Below are 20,394 nucleotides of genomic sequence, written 5' to 3' on the forward strand. Positions count from 1 at the left end.
CTTAAACATCAAAGAGAGCTTAGAAGACACAATTTGCATGCCTTAATGTTAAATTCTCACAACCAGACAAAGTTACAAAGACAGACAGACATCACAAGCGACACTGTCACTGGTTTGCTACGGAAGTGTCGCTCAAGTGTTTATTTGCATCAAGCATATGATAGGTTGAAGAAAAAAAATGGACGTCAGCTCAACTTTGATTTGATGCATATAAAGCATCAACAAGTGTCAGGCGTCAGTTTGTAGCTTCTTATCAGTGGTGTGAACACGGCATTAATTGCTGGAAGCACACATGGACCACATGTATGTTGAGCTTTCAGTTCTAATTATATCACAGAATAAAATCTTTAAATAAAATTTTGTGATAAAGTTTATGAAGACAGAGTCAGATTTGTACTCCTACAGCATCAGAATCTATCAATGAGTGTTTCAAAAGTGAAGGAGTTGCGGGTCATACAAATGAAGAGGCAAAACAACTCTAAGAAGACTAGACCAGAAGCTACCAGCTGATACCTGTGTTTTCATTTTAGAAAATCAACAAAGTCACACTTGAAGAGCTACAATTTAATAACAATCTATTCTAAATATATCATTCAAAAAGTGTTACATGCGGCTTTGGTTATGTCTGAATTAAGTCTGATAGAATGACAGAATGCTATCACTTTAACAAACTGATGAAACCAGCAATGTCTTCTTCTTACAGCTGCTCGCTTTAAGGGTTGTCACAGCAGACCATCTGCTTCCACCTCATCCTATCATGTGCGCCTTCACTACATGCATGAATCTTTTCTGTGGTCTTCCTCTTTTCCTCCTTTTGTCCAATACATTCACTATCCCTGCTCTCCACAGTTCCAAACCATCTCAGCCTTTTCTCTCCACCTTTGTAGGCAAACTGCTCAATCCGAGCTGAAACTCTGATGTACTCAGTTCTAATCTAATCCATTCTGGCCACTTCCCAAAAACATCTTAACAACTTTCTGTCTTGTGTGGTTTTATTAATGATCTGTCTCCAAATCATACATCATAGCAGGTCTCAATACCGTCTCGAAAAACCTTTCCTTTTACTCTTGCTGTTGTCCGTCTGTCACAAATAAACTCTGACACTATTCCACCTCTCCTGTACTCCTTTCTTAACTTTTCTTGTGCACTGTGAATTGCTTTTATTTAAACTCATCCATCTTAACTGTTACATCTGTCTCCCTCTTATTCACACACATGTATTCTGTCTTGTCTATTGACTTTCACTCCTATTCTTTGTAGTCCATACCTCAACTTACCTCCAGGACCTCTTAAACCTGCTCCCTACTGTAACTGCAGATCAAAATGTCATCTGTGAACATGAAAGTCCACAGAGACTCCTCCCTGACCTCATCTATCAACCTGTCCATTATCACTGCAAACAAGAAGGAACTCAGGCCTGATGCTTGATGTAATCCCACCTCAAACCCCTCTGTAACTTCTACTATGGACCTCGCCGCTGATACACTGTCCTTTGAGCTGGACAGCATGCACGGATGAACCAGAGTACACCATCTACAGCTGCATCCAGGACTGTGTTCTGAAGATCAATGAGAAAATTTCTGAAACTGCTAACCTTTTGCTGGAAAAGCCGTCCACTGAAGGTTACATTGCTCTAATCCAAGTACCTTCAGTGACTGCTGTTATGATTTAACGCTAGATAAATAAAAGTGAATGGAATGTAAAGAGCTAAATAAATAGTCAACCAAAGACACGCTTTTAAATATTTAAGTCAATACCAGGATAAAGTTATTAGTCCATCATATTAGTTACTAGGCCCTTGCTAACATATTAAGAAACGTATGCTTTCAAACTTGCTGGTATCAAAAGGCTGAATTATCTTTAAACTGGCTAAAACTGAAATCCACAGTAAAACTAAAAACAACACTCCCCAAAAGTGTCATTGAAAGTTGCAGTGATATCAGTGCCATTCCAAAACTTAACTTTTCCAACGATGATTGTCCACAAAAACATCCATAGGTTTTTCTTTATGGTAAGTATTGGCAAGAATGTCATACACTAAATCACTATGATAACACTAAAAGATTACTTCAGTTGAATAGTTTCAATTAATATTAACCTACTCATTAAAGTGATTTGAAGCTTCTATCCTCTTCTGAACACCATAAACAGAGTTAGGATGTTCTTTAACACTATTTTCACACCGGCTAAACCTATCAAAGACATACCAAGATAAGAAGACGGCCACAAATACATGTCACATTCTTTTTATATAACAAAAACTATTTTTATATAGCTGTGTTTCACCACTAGTTTGACCAATATTTGGATGAAATCACATTATCGCTACCGTTAGCTGCCTTGTCAGCTGAGACTGGAGCTAGCAAGCCAGATGAGCTTTAAAAGCTTATAAATGAAACTCTTACCTCCACTTAGTTTGGGAATTCGGCCAATTTTATTAGTTATTTCTGCGGTAATTGTTCCAAAGTCCTGCTCGTATGCTTCAAAGTCTGAAGACATTCTGGTAGTCGAGTTTACAACAGGTAACTAGCTTTCTGGTTGACAGTTAGCTCAGAATAACAACAAGCCTCGAATGGAGCTTCTTCCTTGAGTCACAGTATAATGTGCTCGGTAAGGAACTTGACTTTGTTTTCACGTTTTCGACACTGAAAAAGGTTCGAAAAATGGACAGAAAATGCTAATAATTTCAGCCCGAATTTGAATACATGAATAACTCTTGTAGTTCTGTGCCGTTTCGGTGATAGACTACTACTTGGATTAAAAGGTATCTACAAGTGGTAGAGGGTATTAGTTTCTGAGACACCATGAAGAAGGTTCCTCACTGTACACAGGAAAATTTTATGAAAAAAATAAGGAAGTGACCAGGTTGGTGATTTAAAGTGACAGCCTTTTGTTTCTATTTATTAAAAACAAAGCATTTGTCATTTAGGTTATCTTTGTTTTCTGTTTGCCCCTCGTGGTAAGTGTTCAGCATGCTACGTTATTAGTGTTTATGTTGGTGACTAGGCTAGCTATCTAACGATAACTGCTGAACCCACGGTGCTAACGGAAACACAATTTTAGAGCTAAAGGCATAAACTTATCACCTGTCTGTTGATTTTTTTTAAAAGCGGAGTTGTCTAACGCATAGTTTTCTGTCCATTACTGTGCAGTGATGGATAGAAGACTTGCATATAAATCGTAGTTATTAATCTTTTTTTTTCTGGCGAGAATTAGCTAGCTTGGTAACACAAGCTAATTAGTCAATGAAGCAAATGCTGTGGTTCTGCTTTTAGTTTGGTAATTTAATATTAATACAAATCCAGCACTGTCTACATTAGTGTGGTGTGTTTTATTGCCGTTTGTGTACGTGCTTTTAAGTCATTAGCTAAAAATGTTAGTCATGATTGTTCAGTATTTTTATTGCAACTACCGAGGAGTTGTTTCTGTTTTTTTAAAGCACGAATAACATCTTTTTCATTAGCAGTATGACATAAGTTGTGTTGTGAAAAAGTATTTTGCACATTTGTCACATTTACATGTTTCAGGTAATCAAACAACTTTTAACATTAGACAAAGATAACACGAGTAAATGCAAAATGCAGTTTTTATAGGATACTTTCATTTCTTAATGGGGGGAGGGGGTATCCAAACCTACGTAGCCCTGTATGAAAAGGTAATTGCCCTCTAAAACTAATAAGTGGTTGTGTCAACCTTGACAGCAAGAACTGTAGTCAAGCATTTGTTATAACTGTCAATCCGTCTTTCACGTTGATGTGGAGCAATTTCCGTCCACTCTTTTTTTGCATAATTGTTTTGATTCAGCCAAATTGAAGGTTTTTTGAGCATGTTTAAGATCATGCCAAAGCATCTCAATCGGATTAAAGTCCAGAATTTGACTTGGCAACTCCAAAAATGTTATTTTGGTTTATTTTTAACCATTCAGCGGTAGACTTGCAAGTGTTTCTCATGTCATTGTCCTGCTGCATAACCTAGGTGGGCTTGAGCTTCAGGACTCAAACTGAAGGTTGGACATTCTACTAGGAATTTCTTTCAGATATTAAAATTCATGGTTCCATCAGTAAGTCATTCTGGTCCTGAAGCAGCAGGACCACTACCATGTTTAGCTGTTTCTATAATGTTCTTTTTATGAAATGCTGTGCTAGTTTTATGCCACCTGTAACAGGACAAAACCTTCCAAAAAATTAGACTTGTGTCTTCTCAGTTCCCAGAAAAATTTTCCCATAAGTCTTTTGGATCTTCAAGATGGTTTTTGTCAAATATGAGATGAGGCTTTGTGTTATTTTTGAGCAGTTTCGACTAGGAACGCTCCCATGGATTTTTTCCCTGATCCCTGTCTTATTGTTGAATAATGAACACTGATGTTGGAGTTTTTTGGTAGGCCGGAGACTAGGAGGTTCACCACTGCTCTTAAGTTTTCTCCATTTGTGGATAATGGTTCACTGGAGTCCCAAAGCCTTAGATGAGCTCTGTAACCCTTTCCAGACTGATAGATGGCTATGACTTTGTTTCTCACTTGTTTCTTTTTATTGTGCCATGATATGTTGATATTTTTGACATCTTTTAGACTACGTTAATTTTTGTCAGATAGTCTCTATTGAAATGATTTCTTGATTCAACAGGTCTGGCAGTAATCAGGTTGGTGAAAATGAACTCAGTTAAAAGAAAAAAAAGTTCATGATTTAACAAGGTTGGCAACTATTTCTAGACAGTTTGTTTTAAAGATGGCATTTTTTTATTTTTAAAACAAAATATAATATTAGACAATGAAAATGCACGTGTGATAAAGATGCAAAAAAAAACTAAGAAATCAGTCAAATAATTTTTCACAATACTTTTGCAAAACAATCCCAATTAAACAAGACTTAATAAGCTTTTGAAAATTCTTTAATTATTTCAGAAAGGTCATCTAACTGAGTATGTATAGATCCCAAATAAAAAGGTCCCTAGTTATCAGCTGTTGTTTGTTACCATAACAGAAATATTGGGACAGGTGACACATGTAACTACTGAAAAAACATTAGCTTGATGTGACTCCTGGCTCTGTCGCTAATTAATTTCACTGCTTATGATTTAAAACTGCTTTCCCCCTCTCTTTCAGATGGGAAACTTGAGTCCATCACAAAGACCGTGTGCTTCAGGGATTGACAAGAGAGGATGCTGCTCTCTGCCAGGACAAGAAATCGTGGGACACAGAACGCGTCAGTAGTTCAAGACTGGGCCTGTTCCTGGATACTCAGAGGACGAGAAAAAATATGTGTATCACCTCTACCCGTGACTTTGGGAGATAGCAGAGCAAAACACTAATACATTGACATTTGAAATTTCTGGAGTCCAGCAGCCAAAATACTAGAATTAAACTAGCTCTGAAAAAATGAACTTCCTGTCAACCTTTGTGACCTTTAAGAACCTCCATGAGGTTCGGAGATTGTGCCACTGGGGTCCAATCATAGCCTTGTCTGTCATTGCTATATGCTCCACAATGGCAATTCTAGACTCCATTATCTGGTACTGGCCTCTAGACACTACAGGGGGGAGCATTAACTTCATCATGCTCATCAACTGGACTGTCCTCATACTTTACAACTACTTCAATGCTATGTTTGTTGGACCTGGATACATTCCTCTTGGCTGGAAACCAGTAAGGATAAGTTCATATAATTTTTTAGCACACAAACATTAGCAAGCATGAACTTATTTAAATGTTATAAATCCATATATTATCTGACACATGTGTCTATGCTGAAACAGGAAAATCAGCAGGATACCCAGTACCTACAGTTCTGCAGAGGGTGTCAAGGCTACAAGGCTCCCAGGTCCCACCACTGTCGAAAGTGTAACAGGTATTTACATTTATTATTAAATTTATTTATTAAACACAGTCAAAACGGTTCACCTGTACAAAATAGTGTGGCAGTGAATGAGAGGGGAGCTTCTCCTTTGGTTGCTGACTAAAAAGGTTTTGGGGAGTGGCAAAAAAATTCTTTGCGATGGAAAAACACTGACTTGTGACCAAAGAAATTGGTTCAGGAACGGGGCATTACAGCTGCAAAATTACTGAGCTATTGGCAGCACACCAAACTACTATTTCAGAAGAAAACATCCCTTAAGTGCATGTTATTTCCTCTCATGCAAGTATCACTCCATTAGAGTGCTCCATACCTTAGAGCACATCATTAGTGATTGTCTATTGATGTGAAATGTCTGTTTTTGCAGTTGTATGATGATTGAAAAATGAGCTTTGACCGCAGATTATTACTCTTATGTCCTGTTACTCCTCCTCATCTCCATTCCTTCAGGTGCGTGATGAAAATGGACCACCACTGCCCCTGGATCAACAACTGCTGTGGCCACTTGAATCACGCCTACTTCACCAGCTTCCTGCTCCTGGCTCCACTGGGTTGCTCACACGCTGCCGTTATCTTCATTATGACTATGTACACACAGCTGTATGAGAGGGTGAGCTGTCACCTGCGCTGGCCCCACCATGCTTTTGATGTCCTGTTATCACAGTTCTAGGCCGAACCCCCACCAGGCTAATAAAGCTGTTTCCTCTTTCTTCACTGCAGATATCATTCGGCTGGAGTACTGTAAGGATTGACATGAGTGCTGTGCGTCAATTTCAGCCCCTCATGCCCTTCAGTGTGCCTGCCTTTGCTGCTACACTCTTTGCCTTAGGTTTGGCACTTGGCACCACTATTGCCGTTGGTATGCTTTTCGTTATACAGGTGAGTTTTTCCTAAGTTTTGCAAACTTAACAAGCTTTTGGTTAAAAAAAAAAGAAAAGAGAAAGACATACATTTGTCTGATTATTTTACTCATTATCCTACAAAGCCACATTACATCTTGCAAGCCATGTTTTCACTTCAAGACAAGAGCAGTGTGGAAACCATCTGGTGAAGATCTGACCAGAGAGCATATTGTGGCGTATGTAGGCATATCAGAAAAAAAAATGGGTTAGAATTCTGCAAATGCATGGATCCATACTCCTACCTATTTATTTGCAAATAATGTAACAAAAATTGTTAACATAACATAAAGGGACAAATAAAGACAGTGCATAGCATAAAAAAGATAAACTGCATAGCTGTAATAAATAAATGGTAACTGAATTTTCTTAAGCAAGAAAGAGTGAAACCAATTTTATAAGTTTAAAGTTTGGACATGTGTAGTATATATCCAGCTCCATTCAATACTCCAATAACAAAGCAGTTTATTTAAGGAAATATAGGCCGAGAGATTGCTGACTCTGATAATGAGTGTGTGTCCTTTTCAGATGAAAGTCATCCTTCGAAATAAGACTTCAATCGAGTCGTGGATAGAGGAAAAGGTCAGAATGTCTCTGCTTGATTTCCCGTGACTTTGATTCCTGATAACATTTTGAGATATCAGTGTCTTTTTCTCTTGAGTCACAAACGGTAATCTGGGATGTGATTTTTATATTCACTCAGTACCATATCATATCATTGCAGTACTTCATATTTAAAAATGACTGAGACACACATGTTATAGTACCCTCTGACAGTACTAGAAAATGTGTTTTCTTGGTTTGCTTGTCTTTCTTTTAATAGGCCAAAGACAGAATACAGCACTACCAAACAGGGGAAGAGTTTATCTTCCCGTACGACCTCGGCAGCCGCTGGCTGAATTTTAAACAAGTCTTCACATGGTCGGGGACACCCAGAGGCGATGGCATTGTATGGCCAGTCCATCCCAAGTGTCACCAGCACACCTTAACTGTAGGTTGAGTTGAGTAATGTAGACATTACTGATTGTGTTTTGTTTGTTACTGTTCTGTCTTAAAATTAGAAAAAAACATGTTTTTGTTTAACTCCATAGATTCAGTGATGACTAATTAGACATTTCTTATAAAAATTCAGTTTATAAATAAAATTTGTACCTGTTATTTCTCCTTACACAGATTGAGCAACTGAAACAGAAAGCTGATAAACGAGTGAGAAGTGTAAGTAACCAAGTTAAAGAATAAATACTTGTGATAAGACTGTAGTTTTCATTGCACATAACTGTTAAGTGTTGTCAGGGGTTTATTTATGCATTGCATGAATTTGGCTTATGCAGTGTGTGAAACAAGCAAAACATACAGGTCAAGAAGAGTGTATTTTCATGCTGAAGTACTAGGGACTGATACTAAATAAACACTGAGGATCATATTTATAATCATCTCATGTCAGGAAATTGATGAGCTACATCTTAGCTTGTAACAGTCCAATACACCATAGAGAATGAAATTAACAGATACCTTTCTTATAGTGTAGATCTTATAATCAGTACTGTGAGATTTGTCAAAGCACTAAGATTAAAGACTTTCTACACATACATAAGTAACTTTTAACTGATGTTCAGAGCAATAGAATAACCATGTATCATATTTGCCTTGACCAGCAGGTCCAGTACCGGGCAGTAGAGGATTATAATGGAGCTTGCTGCCCTCTCAGCAAGGGTTTACAAACTTTTTTTAGAACCCCCTGCACCGAGGAACCCAGGATCCCTCTCTGCAAGGGAGATACCATTCTGGCTACTCGTGGTACCAAGTAAGTTTGTCTGCACAGAACTACTGTTTCCTGTTTGGTGTTTGATTTTGAGTGTGGTCAACCAGCAGTCTAATTAGAATGTCATAGTTTCCACTTCATGAGTCTAGGGGTCCACTTGGGTCTGAGTGACAGATTCCACAGCTTGGTCATAAGTAGGCCACATCATTTACGGTCACTCGTCCCAAGCAGATCCTAGCAGTCAGCCAGATAGCCAGTTGCTAATTTAGTTCTACTTGCCACCTTGGTTTTCCGAGTGCATTATGGAAAAACTGGGATTAACACAGAAGTCAAACAACAACAGTGTTTGACCTGTAAATGCCTCACCTCCAGCTGCTGATTCATGGTACACCACATACCTTAGTGCAGCATTTAAGGGGTGAACCTGGCCCCACAGGCTAATAAACTTTATAGGTATTTGATGAGTCGTTTTTTTTTTTTTAAACTGTAATTTTTTCCTTTAGATGGTGGATGTATGGAGATAAAGTTTTAACTGAGGAGCAACTGAGAGGTAAGGAATTATTGTCCCATTGAATTTTCAAAACCACTGTAACAAAGTGTCGTGTAAAGTCACTGTAACAAATGTGTAACTTTCTATTTTTTTGTTTGGCATTAAGCTGGAGACCGTGTAAGAGGATGGTTTCCAAGACGATGTGTGGAGAAGTGCCATTATGACACAGCAGCGAGTGATACCACCAGTGATAAAAAAGTCAATTAATACATGTCAACGGGCTTGATGTGTTAAACTCTCAATGTTTATAAGCATCCACTGAAGATGTCATGCCCGATCCTGCAGGTTTACCATCAAGAATTTCAAATTTTCCATTTCTTGCACATTTCAGTGCCAACTTATATTTCTAAGTAGTTTTTTGAGTCTTACTGAGCACTTTTTATTTGTGGAGAAGTCATTAGAGGAACTGGTCCCATAGGCTCAGTTTGATTCCTCTGACCAAAAATTAAACTCAACAACCGTCTTAATGTCCAAGAGTACACCAGACTATGGTGTAACTTTGTTATGACTAAACTTTTTACTTGAACCTGTTATTTTTCATTTGTGTTGGTATTTCTTTTTTGCTATTTATGCAAAGCCTCTGCCCACCAAACTTGAGGGTATGGAACTCTTTCTACCTTATAGAGACATTTCATTTTCTTATTTTCTTTTTATTAATTATTTTTGTGAAAGTAAATTGTTGGCCTCAAAATATAATTTGAAAAATGAAGAAAGATCTCCCCCAAGAGTGTTTGTCTCATTCTTTGTAATAGATTCTCTTGTTTGTTAATTTTTTTAAGACATCTTGAGCTTGTAAAAAGTGCTTCGTTTACATTTGATAAATTGTAGATAATTAAACCCGCCACTTCAGTCAAACATTTGTATAATTCCTTTAATAGTACCTTCAAATACAGAAACAATTTACATCAAAGTTAGTTCTGCAGTTTATAATTGAATAAGTTGAATGTTTAATTTTTCATTATAATATTAAATTTATTGACAACATCTGCCTCATTTTTTTCTTTAAGGTGACCAAAGGAAACTAAGCAATGAAAATAATTTAAAATACTGGTTTTGCCATAAGTTAAACTAAAGAATGACAAATTGGTCTATAAGAGGTGGAACATGGGTGCATTGGCACACTTCATTAACAGGCAAATTTCAGTCTAATTATTTGTATTCTTGTTTCTGTATCTGTTGTGCTTTATCTAACTTTTATGTTCTTTGTTTAGCATTTCATATAAATATTACATTAAAGTTGGTAGTATTTACTAGAAGAGGGCATGCTGCTGGCCTGTCTGCAGTCCAAACCTTTGACCAATAGAAACATCTGGAATATCATGAAACTAAAAATATGACAAAGAAGACCCAGGACTGTTGAACAGTTAAATTTCTGGGGGACAAATGAAACCCAAACAATAATATAATCTAGTTACAAGACTAAGATAAAATAAAGTCTTTTTCACTTTGGTCACATTTGGCATTCAAATCCTCCCTTTGTATTTGAGCATGTGAGACAGGACACCTTCACAAACTGTTGCCTTTGTATTATTATACTTACTTTAAGATTCTTATATATTGACCCTGATTTTAGGGTTTTATAATAATAATTTAAAAAGATCAAAAGTGACACTTGAGATAACAAAAACTGAACAAAAACAAAACCAACCAATAAAAAAACTAAAACGAGGAAATCAATTGAAAATATTAAAACATTTAAAAAAGCATTTTTTATTAAAAAAAAGTTTTACTAATTATTTAAATAAATAAATATTACAATTTAAAATTAAAAGAAAAAATGTTTTATAATACATTTAAAATAAATAAATACCTAAAGCAGTGAAATACCTTTCATTTTTTAGAGTTCACGGCTGAAAAAAAATCGTTACCTTGGTCACTTGACCGCGGCTTCTTTTCAACGGCTCTGTAGCTCTGCATCCAATCAAGTGGCCAGGAACTATCACGTGATTACAAAACCCCGTTCACGTGCGAGTGACTTCCACTAGTGGGTTCTTAGCAGTTTGCACAGGGCTGAACGGGAATAGGCAGCTTTTCGTTTAAAAGTGACAGATAAACGAGCTCTCCAGTAAATATGCGTGCAACTCCACATCAGTACGGCTCGACTCTGACGCTCTTCACAGCGCTTTAGATCTGCTACCTACAGGTAAGCTGCTGTTAAGACAGTCAGCCAGACTGTCAGTTGGGAACGTTTTTTTGTTTTGTTTTTTTGGCTCTGGCTGCATGTACAGGCCGTACCAAACGTCTGGAAAAACATAGTTGCTATTGCGATATCTTAGGATCGTGCGGAGTATGGTTGCCATTACTAATATGGCGAAAGCGTAGGTATTTTATATTTATCCTGCTTTTCTGCCACTTTTTGCAGCCAGTGCTGCTTTAGTGTTGCATCTAGCTAGCTAGCTTCGAACACAGATTGGACTTGTGATTAACAGAAGTTAATCACAAGTCCAACTATATACAGATAGAAAACAAGCTCAGACAGTTGCTGTGGCCAGCTCGCTGCAGTCACATTGGCTTAACATAGAACAACTTTAAGCCTTAGATGCATTAGTGGGTCACAAATGACCCGGTCAGGATGTTTTCTTGCAAGTTGTTTGCATTCCATGTTCCAGCTATTCCTCAAAAACATGTTTTTAATGTCATGCCATTTACATTTTTAAATGGCCTTTTAAACATTTTTACAAAATTGTCATTGTTGTATTACTACACCAAACTTCCATAAGTGATTAAAAATGATCTGCATTCATTTCCAATGGAATTTTAATGGAATCTTTTGATTCTTATCAACTGTTAATGTCAGGAATATATATTTTCGTGGGCCGCTAGAGTATCACCACTTAGGGAGATTATTTTTCACAGCAAGAATTAACAGATGGTATTCATTCATCATTCAGACAGTGTTCATCACCAGTGATTGTGCCACCCTAGATGGTCAACTTGTGGCATTCAGGGGGAGACAAAATTTCCATAGTAGATACCAAACACGCCCGTCAAGTATGGCCTGAAAATCTTTTGCATTTGTTATGCCGACATCTGCAATATAATATTTGGAATAATTTACTTGGTGAAAGAAGTGCAGAAAAAGCTGAGGGAAAACCTTGTCCACTGGTTGTGGAGTAGACTCATAAACACAAGACACAACTTCACTACAGATGACTTTTTCTCCAGTGTGCCTCTTGCACAGTGTCTACTGGAGACACAATTGTGGGAACTACAATGGGACAAGGCAGACATCTTTCCATCCTTCCTCATCCTGGGAAGTTTACAACACAGAGGTTGGATTCAATGGCAGCCTTACCATAGTTGGCTATGTCAGAAAGAAAAGGGCGACTGTTGTACTCCTCAGCACAATGTATTGTAACAAAGTGTTGGATTAAAATACCAGAAAGGGGAGGGGGAAACATATAATTGATCACATTCAACAACAAGCCAAAGGAAGTATAGATACCATGGACCAGATGGTTGGCACCTACACCTGCAAGTGTGGTACAACTTGACATTACCATCCTGAATGGCTACACCTTTTTCACAGCTCAGCACCCTGAATTCAAGAACGGAATTATCAATCATCAGTCTTTCTCACTGAGCTCTTAAAGAAGCTTGCCACACCACATATGCGTATTCAACTCAAAGGTTCCCCCCAACTGCAAACCCCAATCACTGAGGCAATAGGAAGGTTTGAGGCCACAGGAAAAAAGCAGACAAGATTTCAGATCCAACTGATGAAGATCTTAAAGTCAGCAGTCGGCGTAGGAAGTGTAATGTACCTGTGTGGAAGGATTATAACCAGAAACGAGTGTTAGAAACTGTGTATTAGTGCCTTGTGTGATCGGTCACTTTCTGGAGTTGGTTCATTGTCTGTCTAGTCATGTCGCTTGTGCGTGCAATGATCACCAGCAGCTTTGGCTGTTGACCCAAATGGGATTTGTTGCACAGACACAATGTCTCAGTTTTAAACTGTTACAGAGTAACTGCTGAGAAGCAGCCTCAACTGAAGTGAGGGTTTTTAAGTAACTCTTGTCAAAGCTTGTAAATCATTCCATTATTGCAACTCATTGCATCAGGTAAACACAACCGAGGACATAGTACGGGTGTTGATAATGTTATCTGCAGTTGAAACGCTGTCTGACTGCTCCCCAATTTTTAGCCATAGCATGTATCAGTAATTCCAAGCCATCCAACATGCTTACAGCAACAACAAATGGGACACAAATAGTGTCAACATTGTCTAAATATGTAAAGGACTGCTAAGAGGACCACCCTCAGCACCAGTCTTTCTCTAACATCTGACACAAGGCCATAGCCTTGCCTGGTACATTTTTACTTAATTATCAGAGGATTATATTGTTTTGTTGTAAATGCTGACTTTCATAAAATTTATGAAATATTAAAAGCAAAATGTACACTTTAAACAAGATAGTACAAGTAAAAACTATCCAGGTGTCATAAGGGGGAGTTGTAAAGTTTGATGGTCACAGGTAGATATGTTCTGTGGTGTCTTTTGCAAAACATGCTTCTGTGGTGACAGCATTAGATGGAGAGGGTGTGAAGGATTGTCCAGTACTGATCATAACTTGGACAGTAGCTTCCTTTCTGAGACCTCTGTCAAAGAATCAAGCTCCACACCCACAGTGTTACAGGCCTTGTGGATCGGTTTATTGAATCTGTTGTTACATTTAAACTTGCATTCTTTGAGGTTTTTTTAAACTTCATTTTTACTTTTTTCTCCTGTTTTCAATTGAAATCTTTCCCCAATAAAGATGGCATTTGACAACCTCCTCTGAACCCTTAATGACGAGTTTTGGCTTCTCAGTATATATCAATAAAAACGTGGTTTGATTTCTATTAGAATGGTTTCCAAGTTTTTCTAAGGGTAGCTGCATAGGCAGAAACTACCCTTGCCAACTTCTGATGCAAACCCAGTCATTTTTGTTCCATAAGCAGCCTGAAATATGACAGAAACTGTGCTGTCCAGTTAAGCTTTCAATAGATAAAAGGTTAACTGTGCTGCTGCTTTTGTATAAGCTAACTCCCTAACTGAGCTATTTGGACTTTGCATATTTATTTTAATTGAGGTATTCTATTTATTTCATGTTTTGATGTAGGTCGTGGTCGGTGTTATGCCCAACTTTTCGGAGAACAAAACCATAAGTTATGTTATGATTTTAAATGCGCCCTGTCTCTTACACTAGTACCAATATTTAAAACATCAATTTGGAAGAGAGTGACGATTATGGTTACCTCACAGCCTTAAAAGGCTTTTGTTGTCACCTTGCTTGGTGAGTGGACGACTTAGACACCCAACTTTCTTCACAAAGTAGGATTTTTAAATTGATACCATAAGTGTATCAACTGATGAGGAAACAAGGATTAATCATATATTGGTGTAAGTGTACTATAGCTTAAATTTTTTATTTTTTTATTATTATTATTTTTGCTGTAATTTAATTATAACATGGCATTTTTACTTTACAGTCTCAGACAGATTTTTTTTTTAACTGTCTTTCTCTTTCCATCCCTTTCAGTGTTTAGCCAACCCCAATCCAGTGACTTCCCTAGCACTGTGAATCTCTGTGACATCCGCAGGTAACATGTCCATGTTCAGCACAGGCATCCTTGTCCTGACGTCTCCTCTCCACACCCTTCCGTTACGCATTGCTCCGGTGCTCAGCTCAGCTGCTCAGCGAGTCGAGCGTACGCTCTATGTCCACCTCCATCCTGGGTTGAATCTGGGAAGTGGGAGCCAGCCTCGGCCAGTTTTCATTCCACCAGCAGTGGACCTGTCTAATCTCATTACCCGCCTGTACAGTAATGCAGCTGATGTGTGCGGGCACTTGGATGTTTGCGTTTTGCTGACTAATGTTCGCACTCAGTCAGTCGCATGCAGCGGAGCCACGACCCCAAACGGCCCCTTTCCCACACCACAGGCTCTATCTAACTCACCAGAGGTGGTGCTAACAGACTTTGCTCCCCAGGACCCCGGTCAGACCCATCAGGTCACTGAGTGCTTGCAGAGTTACACCGGCCACTGCTATGCCTGTAGACCTGGGCTGCCTTCAGTGCTGCTTCACTCAGAGCTAATGAAATTGCAGAAGGAGGATGTGCCAGAAGCACAGCAAGAAAAGGCAGAGCCGCTGCAGACTTACAATGACGTGGTGGTAGGAGGGACATTTGATCGACTCCATGGGGCCCACAAGACTCTACTTAGTATCTCTTGCCTGCTGGCCAATAGAAGGTTCCTGATTGGCTTGTGTGACCATGCAATGCTTAAAAGTGAGTAGTTGTGTTTCTGAGACTGACTGACATCTCATATTTCAGTCATATGTTAAAATCCACCTGACATTGTTTTCCTCCTGGTTTCAGAAAAAGTGCTAAAGGAGCTGATCGAGCCTTACTCTATTCGGGTCCAGAGACTACAGGAGTTCCTCCAAGACGTCAAGCCCTCACTGCAGGTGGAGGTTGTGCCTCTTGATGACCCCTTTGGAGTGTCTATAGTTGACCCCCTGCTGGAGTGCATTGTGGTCAGCGAGGAGACTAGAAAGGGTGGGGAGGCTGTGAACAAGAAACGCACTGAGAATGTAAGTCAGGAAATTGACAGTAAATACTGTTTTGTGTTGAAACATGAAGATTCTTTTTGTAAACAGGTGTGTGTGCGTGTGTAGCATTTGTTTTTTTCTTCTACTTTCCGAATAGCAGATAGCTCTCCATTCCTTCTATTAAAAAAATGCCCACAAAGGCCCTTTTGATACTGCTAAATTATTCAGACATATTTAATAATATGATATGATATAATTTAATAGTTCTGGTCAAAAGTTCCATCTCAGCCAGATGTTTTTGGTAGCAATCAGCAAGCTTCAGGCTGAATATTTGACCGGTTCTCTTGGCAGATTCGATACAGTTCATTTAAATCGGTTGGTTTCCTGACACAGGCTCTGCTTCTAAGCGTAGTCAAAAAATAATTTACAATAGGGTTAAAGTCTGGGCTTTGGCAATAACAATTCAGAGGGTTAATGTTAGCCTGCTTTATCTATTCCAAGACCAGTTTTGATGTGATGAAAGGGCAACAAGAGACTTTCCAAGCTTGCATCCACAAATCTCCTTCATAGATCTTCACTGAGTTCTTTGAACTTTCATTATTCAGAGTATGGGTCAGTCCAATGAGTGCCGTCAATAGAGTATTATACTGTATTATAGAGGCTTTGTCATGTAACCCACTTAACAGGCTTACTACTCAACTCTTGTAAATTCACCTCAAAGTAGGACAGTACATATTAAGGGCTACAAGATTTTTACTTGCTTCCATTTTCTGATTTTGTCTCATTTCTACTGCAGGATGTGATATTTCATATTTTGTTCTTTCCACTTTCTAAATCAGGGTCTTCCAGCTCTTGTCCTTCATGAGATCCAGTTGCTCAAGGATGCCCACCACACAGAGATAGAGGAGGAGAAGATCAGCTCCTCCAGTCTGCGTGCTCGTCTCCTGGGGACGCTGCTTACACCACCCAAGGTAGGTTTGTTAGGAGTGTGTATTTTTAGAATTTAGGTGCAAAAACAGCGAGTCCAAACACACTGAAAAAACTTCAGTATAATTGAAGGACCAGTTAGCTGCAGTTATAATAAAACTGTCTCTTATCACCATATTTATTTTATTTTTTTCCAAACTAGGGCATTAATGGGGCCCTGCTCCTATCAAAGGTGCATCACAGGCATGCTACCTTTGATTCAGGTTTTGTTTTTGTTTGTTTTTTTGCAGTGCACAGAAGTGCAAGCCTATAAAAGAACATCTCGTAATCTTTTATTGATTTGGTGAACCAAAGGCGTTATAGCTGGACAACGCCCACCAGTGTTGGTTGAGCTCATTCCTATTACATGAAGTTCCTTTTAAAAGAGGTTCATTTTTCAGTCACGACTAGTAAAAGTTGTGAGAATGTGCTCTGAAGTGTCTTTTTAATCACTCAAAGAAGCAGAAATAAACCCAACTGGCTGGTGAAGGGTGTGACGGGGTCGACCTTTTAACTGTTGTAGCAGGAATTGCGTGATATGGGTGGGGGGGAAATCTGTGGATATTACACAAAGTATTTTGTGGGTATCATTAATGTTTTATACTGAAGGTGACATGTTCACACATTTATTGACAGTTAGAAATGAGCAGTGAAACATATTATGTTCAGGAAATTGTATCATCAAGCTCACAAATGAGTGCATTTGGTTTGTCTTATTCATCTCTGGTATTATAGATTATTTTTTTCAGTGGTGAGTATAACTTGTTTTAGGAGCTGATTTTTCTCATTTTATTTGCACATTCTAAACCCTTCATTTCCTGTCTCCTCTATCCCAGGACAACTCCCACCTTCCTCCTCTTCCATATGTGATTGGTCTGACAGGGGGCAGCGGCAGTGGAAAGAGCGCTATCGCTAAGCAGCTGGAGGCCTTTGGTGCAGTTTGGATTGACTGCGACAAACTAGGCCATGAGGTGTACCAACCTGATGCAGCGGCCTTCCACAGAGTGCTCGAAGAATTTGGTTCAGGTAGGGACACCTTCACTTGAGGGTATCGTAGTGGAAGGGTCAGACTGTAATGTTTGTGATACTTCACACAGTTGATCTGTTCTTGATTGGAAAAAAAAAAGACAATAAGACTTTGTGTTTTTGCTTTCATTTTACTGCTTGCTATAAAGCACACACTGTAGTCAGCAAAGGTCATGATGTCACTGATTTGATTTTGATGAAAGCTGACTCCTGATTTTTATTCATTTATTTATTTATTTTTGGCTTGCGTTGACCACTGATGAGCTCTCTGTCACGATCACTTTTTGATTGATGAGCGTTTTGAATCCTGTTCAGTTTTTTGTTAACACTGGTATGTAGTGAGTCACACAACTGGCAGCAAGTTACTTATTTTGTCATGTTAACTTGTTTTGCATTCAGAGGAGAATGACCAGAGTGCTGTCATGTCAATATGGACTCTGCACAACACAAGAATTTAGTATGCTGACATTCAACAAGATGTTTTCCTGTCAGTGTTAAACTGTATGTTGTGTAAAACTGTGCAATAATGAGTGTCTTTTCCACTTTTAGATATTCTAAGTGAAGATAAAACCATCAACAGGCGTGCTTTAGGAAGAAAAGTCTTTGGAAATCAGGTAGTATGGATAATATTTATTTATTGGATAATATTTTAGCACTTTGCAGAATTGCAGGTAACGTGTCAGGTTTCTCTCAGAAACTTACCAGAGATGTTTTTGTTTTTTGTTTTTTTTCCCCCAACAGGTGCGATTAAAAGCCCTAACAGACATTGTGTGGCCTGAAATTGCACTTCTAGTGCAAAAGAGAATCAACCAAGCCAGAGACGAAGGTATAGTATGAAATTAAATGTAATAACTGACAACTAAACATTGTTGCCGTGCGTTCATTTCTTAAATATAAATGCATTTACGGGACATTTTACTTTTTTTGGTAGTTCATCAGATACCTACAGAATGTCAATAATCATTTAATTGGCCTTGCAAATATGATGCTGTTTTTTCGTCTGTTAATTTTTAACAGGGGTTGTGATTAATTCAACTGAGTGACAATTGGACTTTTTAGTAATCAGTAAATCCTGACAAGTTACATCTGCACTGTAAGGATTAGTGGAAAGATTGTGTACTTGTTCAAATATTTAAGCTTTGTAAATTCTTAAACAAGTGAACTTGTGAGCGAGTAAAAACTTATTTTTGAAACTCGGTAAATGGCTGAAATAGCTGAGTGTAGTGAACATTTAAAGTGGGGAAGCATATTTCTCCTTCCTGTTTTGTTGTAGTTTCTAAAGTTAATGTGATTCTTTGCAGATAAGCAGGTGTGTGTGGTGGATGCAGCAGTTCTTCTGGAGGCCAAATGGCAAAACTTGGTCCACGAGGTCTGGGTCACCATCATCCCAGAGGAGGAGGTAATGAAATTGTCCTCTGCAAAGTTTTCTTTGCAGTTCGTCACATCTGTGTTTTGTTTCTATAACTCCTACAAATCCTAAAGCCAAATTTTTAATTGAAGGTAAATATTTTTATTGTGTAAGGCCTGTTTTTTTTGTTTTTTTTTTAAAAACAAAACTGATATACTGTTTTCTTTAATATATCCACTGGGGGGTGCCAAAGTATAATTTGAAAACTCCACCTAACACGTCTCCCCCATTCTCTTAATTCCCGTCTTTTCTCAGGCGGTGTTGAGGATAACAGAGCGTGATGGGGTCACCACAGAAGATGCCCTTCGCAGGCTGCAGAGCCAGTGGTCCAACAGCAAACAAGTAGAGCATGCTAATGTGGTACTCAGCACACTGTGGGAGCCAGAGGTCACTCGGAAGCAGGTTAAACACACCTTATCCTTTCAGGATGAAGTCCACGTGACTGCTTTATGAGAAAAACAGATTTTGCATTAATTTTTACTCCTCTTCTCATTTAAAAGGTGCTGAAAGCTTGGAATCTTCTTCAGAAGAGAATTCAGCAGAAGCATGAAGGACATTAGAATCATATTCGAGGTCTCTACGTCACATCAGCTGTGACTTTGTAAGCATGTGCCAGGCCAGAGACATGTGGACAAATGGTCCTCGTAAGGAATACGCTGCCTTAGAAAGGAGTGTGGGTGGTCACAGGGAAAACCCAAGAAGCTCCCTCACTTCTTTGACCAAGACTCAGTGCCTGATTGAGTATCCACAGGTTTTTAAACTCTAGTTTTATTTCAGTGATGCTTACTTTAAAGATGTAAAGACTCCACAAACACTAACAGACGGCTTCTGGAATTTTTAGTCTAAAATTCCTGTTTGGGATTATTATCAAACACTTGTTGTTAGGTGTGATCTTAACTGATGGCCTCTTTTCATCCCAAATTTTATTTTATTTGTTTTAATTGACCGGCATGGTTTACCGATACACCGACTGCAATCTTGCATTAGTCTTTCTCAGCAAATTCAAAAAATTTGGGGCACTTCAGCTGACACTTTGCAGGATTTGTCCACTTTCTATAAATTTTTATTTTGTTTCCTTTTTTTCTTTAAAGAACAATGAAACATAAGGGGAAATGAGTTAATGATACTATGTAACTGTAACTGTTTTCTGTCCATGTTATTAAATTATTCATCTTTGAGGTTTTGTATATTTAGGAATTTTTGTCAATCTGAAGAGCAATTATATTTAGTGAAATAAATACAATGGGCACTATAAACATTTCTGATGTAAACCTGAAGGATTGCTGTGCAGACTGGTGAAGGAGGACATCTGAAATGCATAGGACTACACATTTGGTCTCAGTGGGGGAAGCAAGGTTATAGAAGCTTGTTTCAGCCATTTCTTTTCACCCTTAAGCCTCC

At 38.4% G+C, this 20,394-nt stretch overlaps 3 protein-coding genes across 8 annotated transcripts in view; 2 read left to right on the forward strand and 1 right to left on the reverse strand.

Annotated features, from left to right (window-relative positions):
* The window catches only part of vti1a (vesicle transport through interaction with t-SNAREs 1A), a 111,145-nt gene extending 108,559 nt beyond the window's left edge, over positions 1-2,586 (reverse strand). The window contains exon 1 of one of the 3 annotated variants that reach the window (XM_005736371.2): positions 2,406-2,584. In XM_005736371.2, the coding sequence (XP_005736428.1) occupies positions 2,406-2,499 (94 nt within the window). In that variant the 5' untranslated portion in view covers positions 2,500-2,584. Of the gene's footprint in view, positions 1-2,405 lie in introns of all 3 variants that reach the window. The other 2 variants (XM_005736372.2, XM_013911664.1) reach the window with 2 other exon arrangements.
* On the forward strand, positions 2,582-9,804 carry zdhhc6 (zDHHC palmitoyltransferase 6). 4 transcript variants are annotated; one of them, XM_005736368.1, is made up of 11 exons: positions 2,582-2,610; positions 5,102-5,641; positions 5,752-5,843; positions 6,300-6,459; positions 6,570-6,728; positions 7,277-7,330; positions 7,572-7,739; positions 7,922-7,963; positions 8,404-8,552; positions 9,014-9,060; positions 9,167-9,804. In XM_005736368.1, exons 2-11 carry the CDS (start codon positions 5,375-5,377, stop codon positions 9,265-9,267), a joined length of 1,239 nt encoding a protein of 412 aa, XP_005736425.1. In that variant the 5' UTR covers positions 2,582-2,610; positions 5,102-5,374; the 3' UTR covers positions 9,268-9,804. The 4 variants fall into 4 exon arrangements, with proteins under 4 accessions (XP_005736425.1, XP_005736424.1, XP_005736427.1 ...); XM_005736367.1 differs by lacking the exon at positions 2,582-2,610 and adding an exon at positions 2,619-2,865; XM_005736370.1 differs by lacking the exon at positions 2,582-2,610 and adding an exon at positions 2,619-2,865 and having other exon boundaries at positions 8,407-8,552.
* Positions 9,805-10,964: 1,160 nt separating this feature from the next.
* Positions 10,965-20,171, forward strand: coasy (CoA synthase). Its single transcript, XM_005736373.1, has 10 exons — positions 10,965-11,203; positions 14,583-15,330; positions 15,421-15,635; positions 16,433-16,564; positions 17,396-17,585; positions 18,135-18,199; positions 18,327-18,411; positions 18,887-18,984; positions 19,249-19,395; positions 19,494-20,171. The coding sequence occupies exons 2-10, from the start codon at positions 14,649-14,651 to the stop codon at positions 19,551-19,553; spliced, it is 1,674 nt and encodes a 557-aa protein (XP_005736430.1). The 5' UTR covers positions 10,965-11,203; positions 14,583-14,648; the 3' UTR covers positions 19,554-20,171.
* Positions 20,172-20,394: the final 223 nt, after the last annotated feature.

Source organism: Pundamilia nyererei, unplaced genomic scaffold (genome assembly GCF_000239375.1).
Source record: "Pundamilia nyererei isolate P.nyererei 1_Seehausen unplaced genomic scaffold, PunNye1.0 scaffold00069, whole genome shotgun sequence".
In the NCBI taxonomy this organism is placed as follows: domain Eukaryota; kingdom Metazoa; phylum Chordata; class Actinopteri; order Cichliformes; family Cichlidae; genus Pundamilia; species Pundamilia nyererei.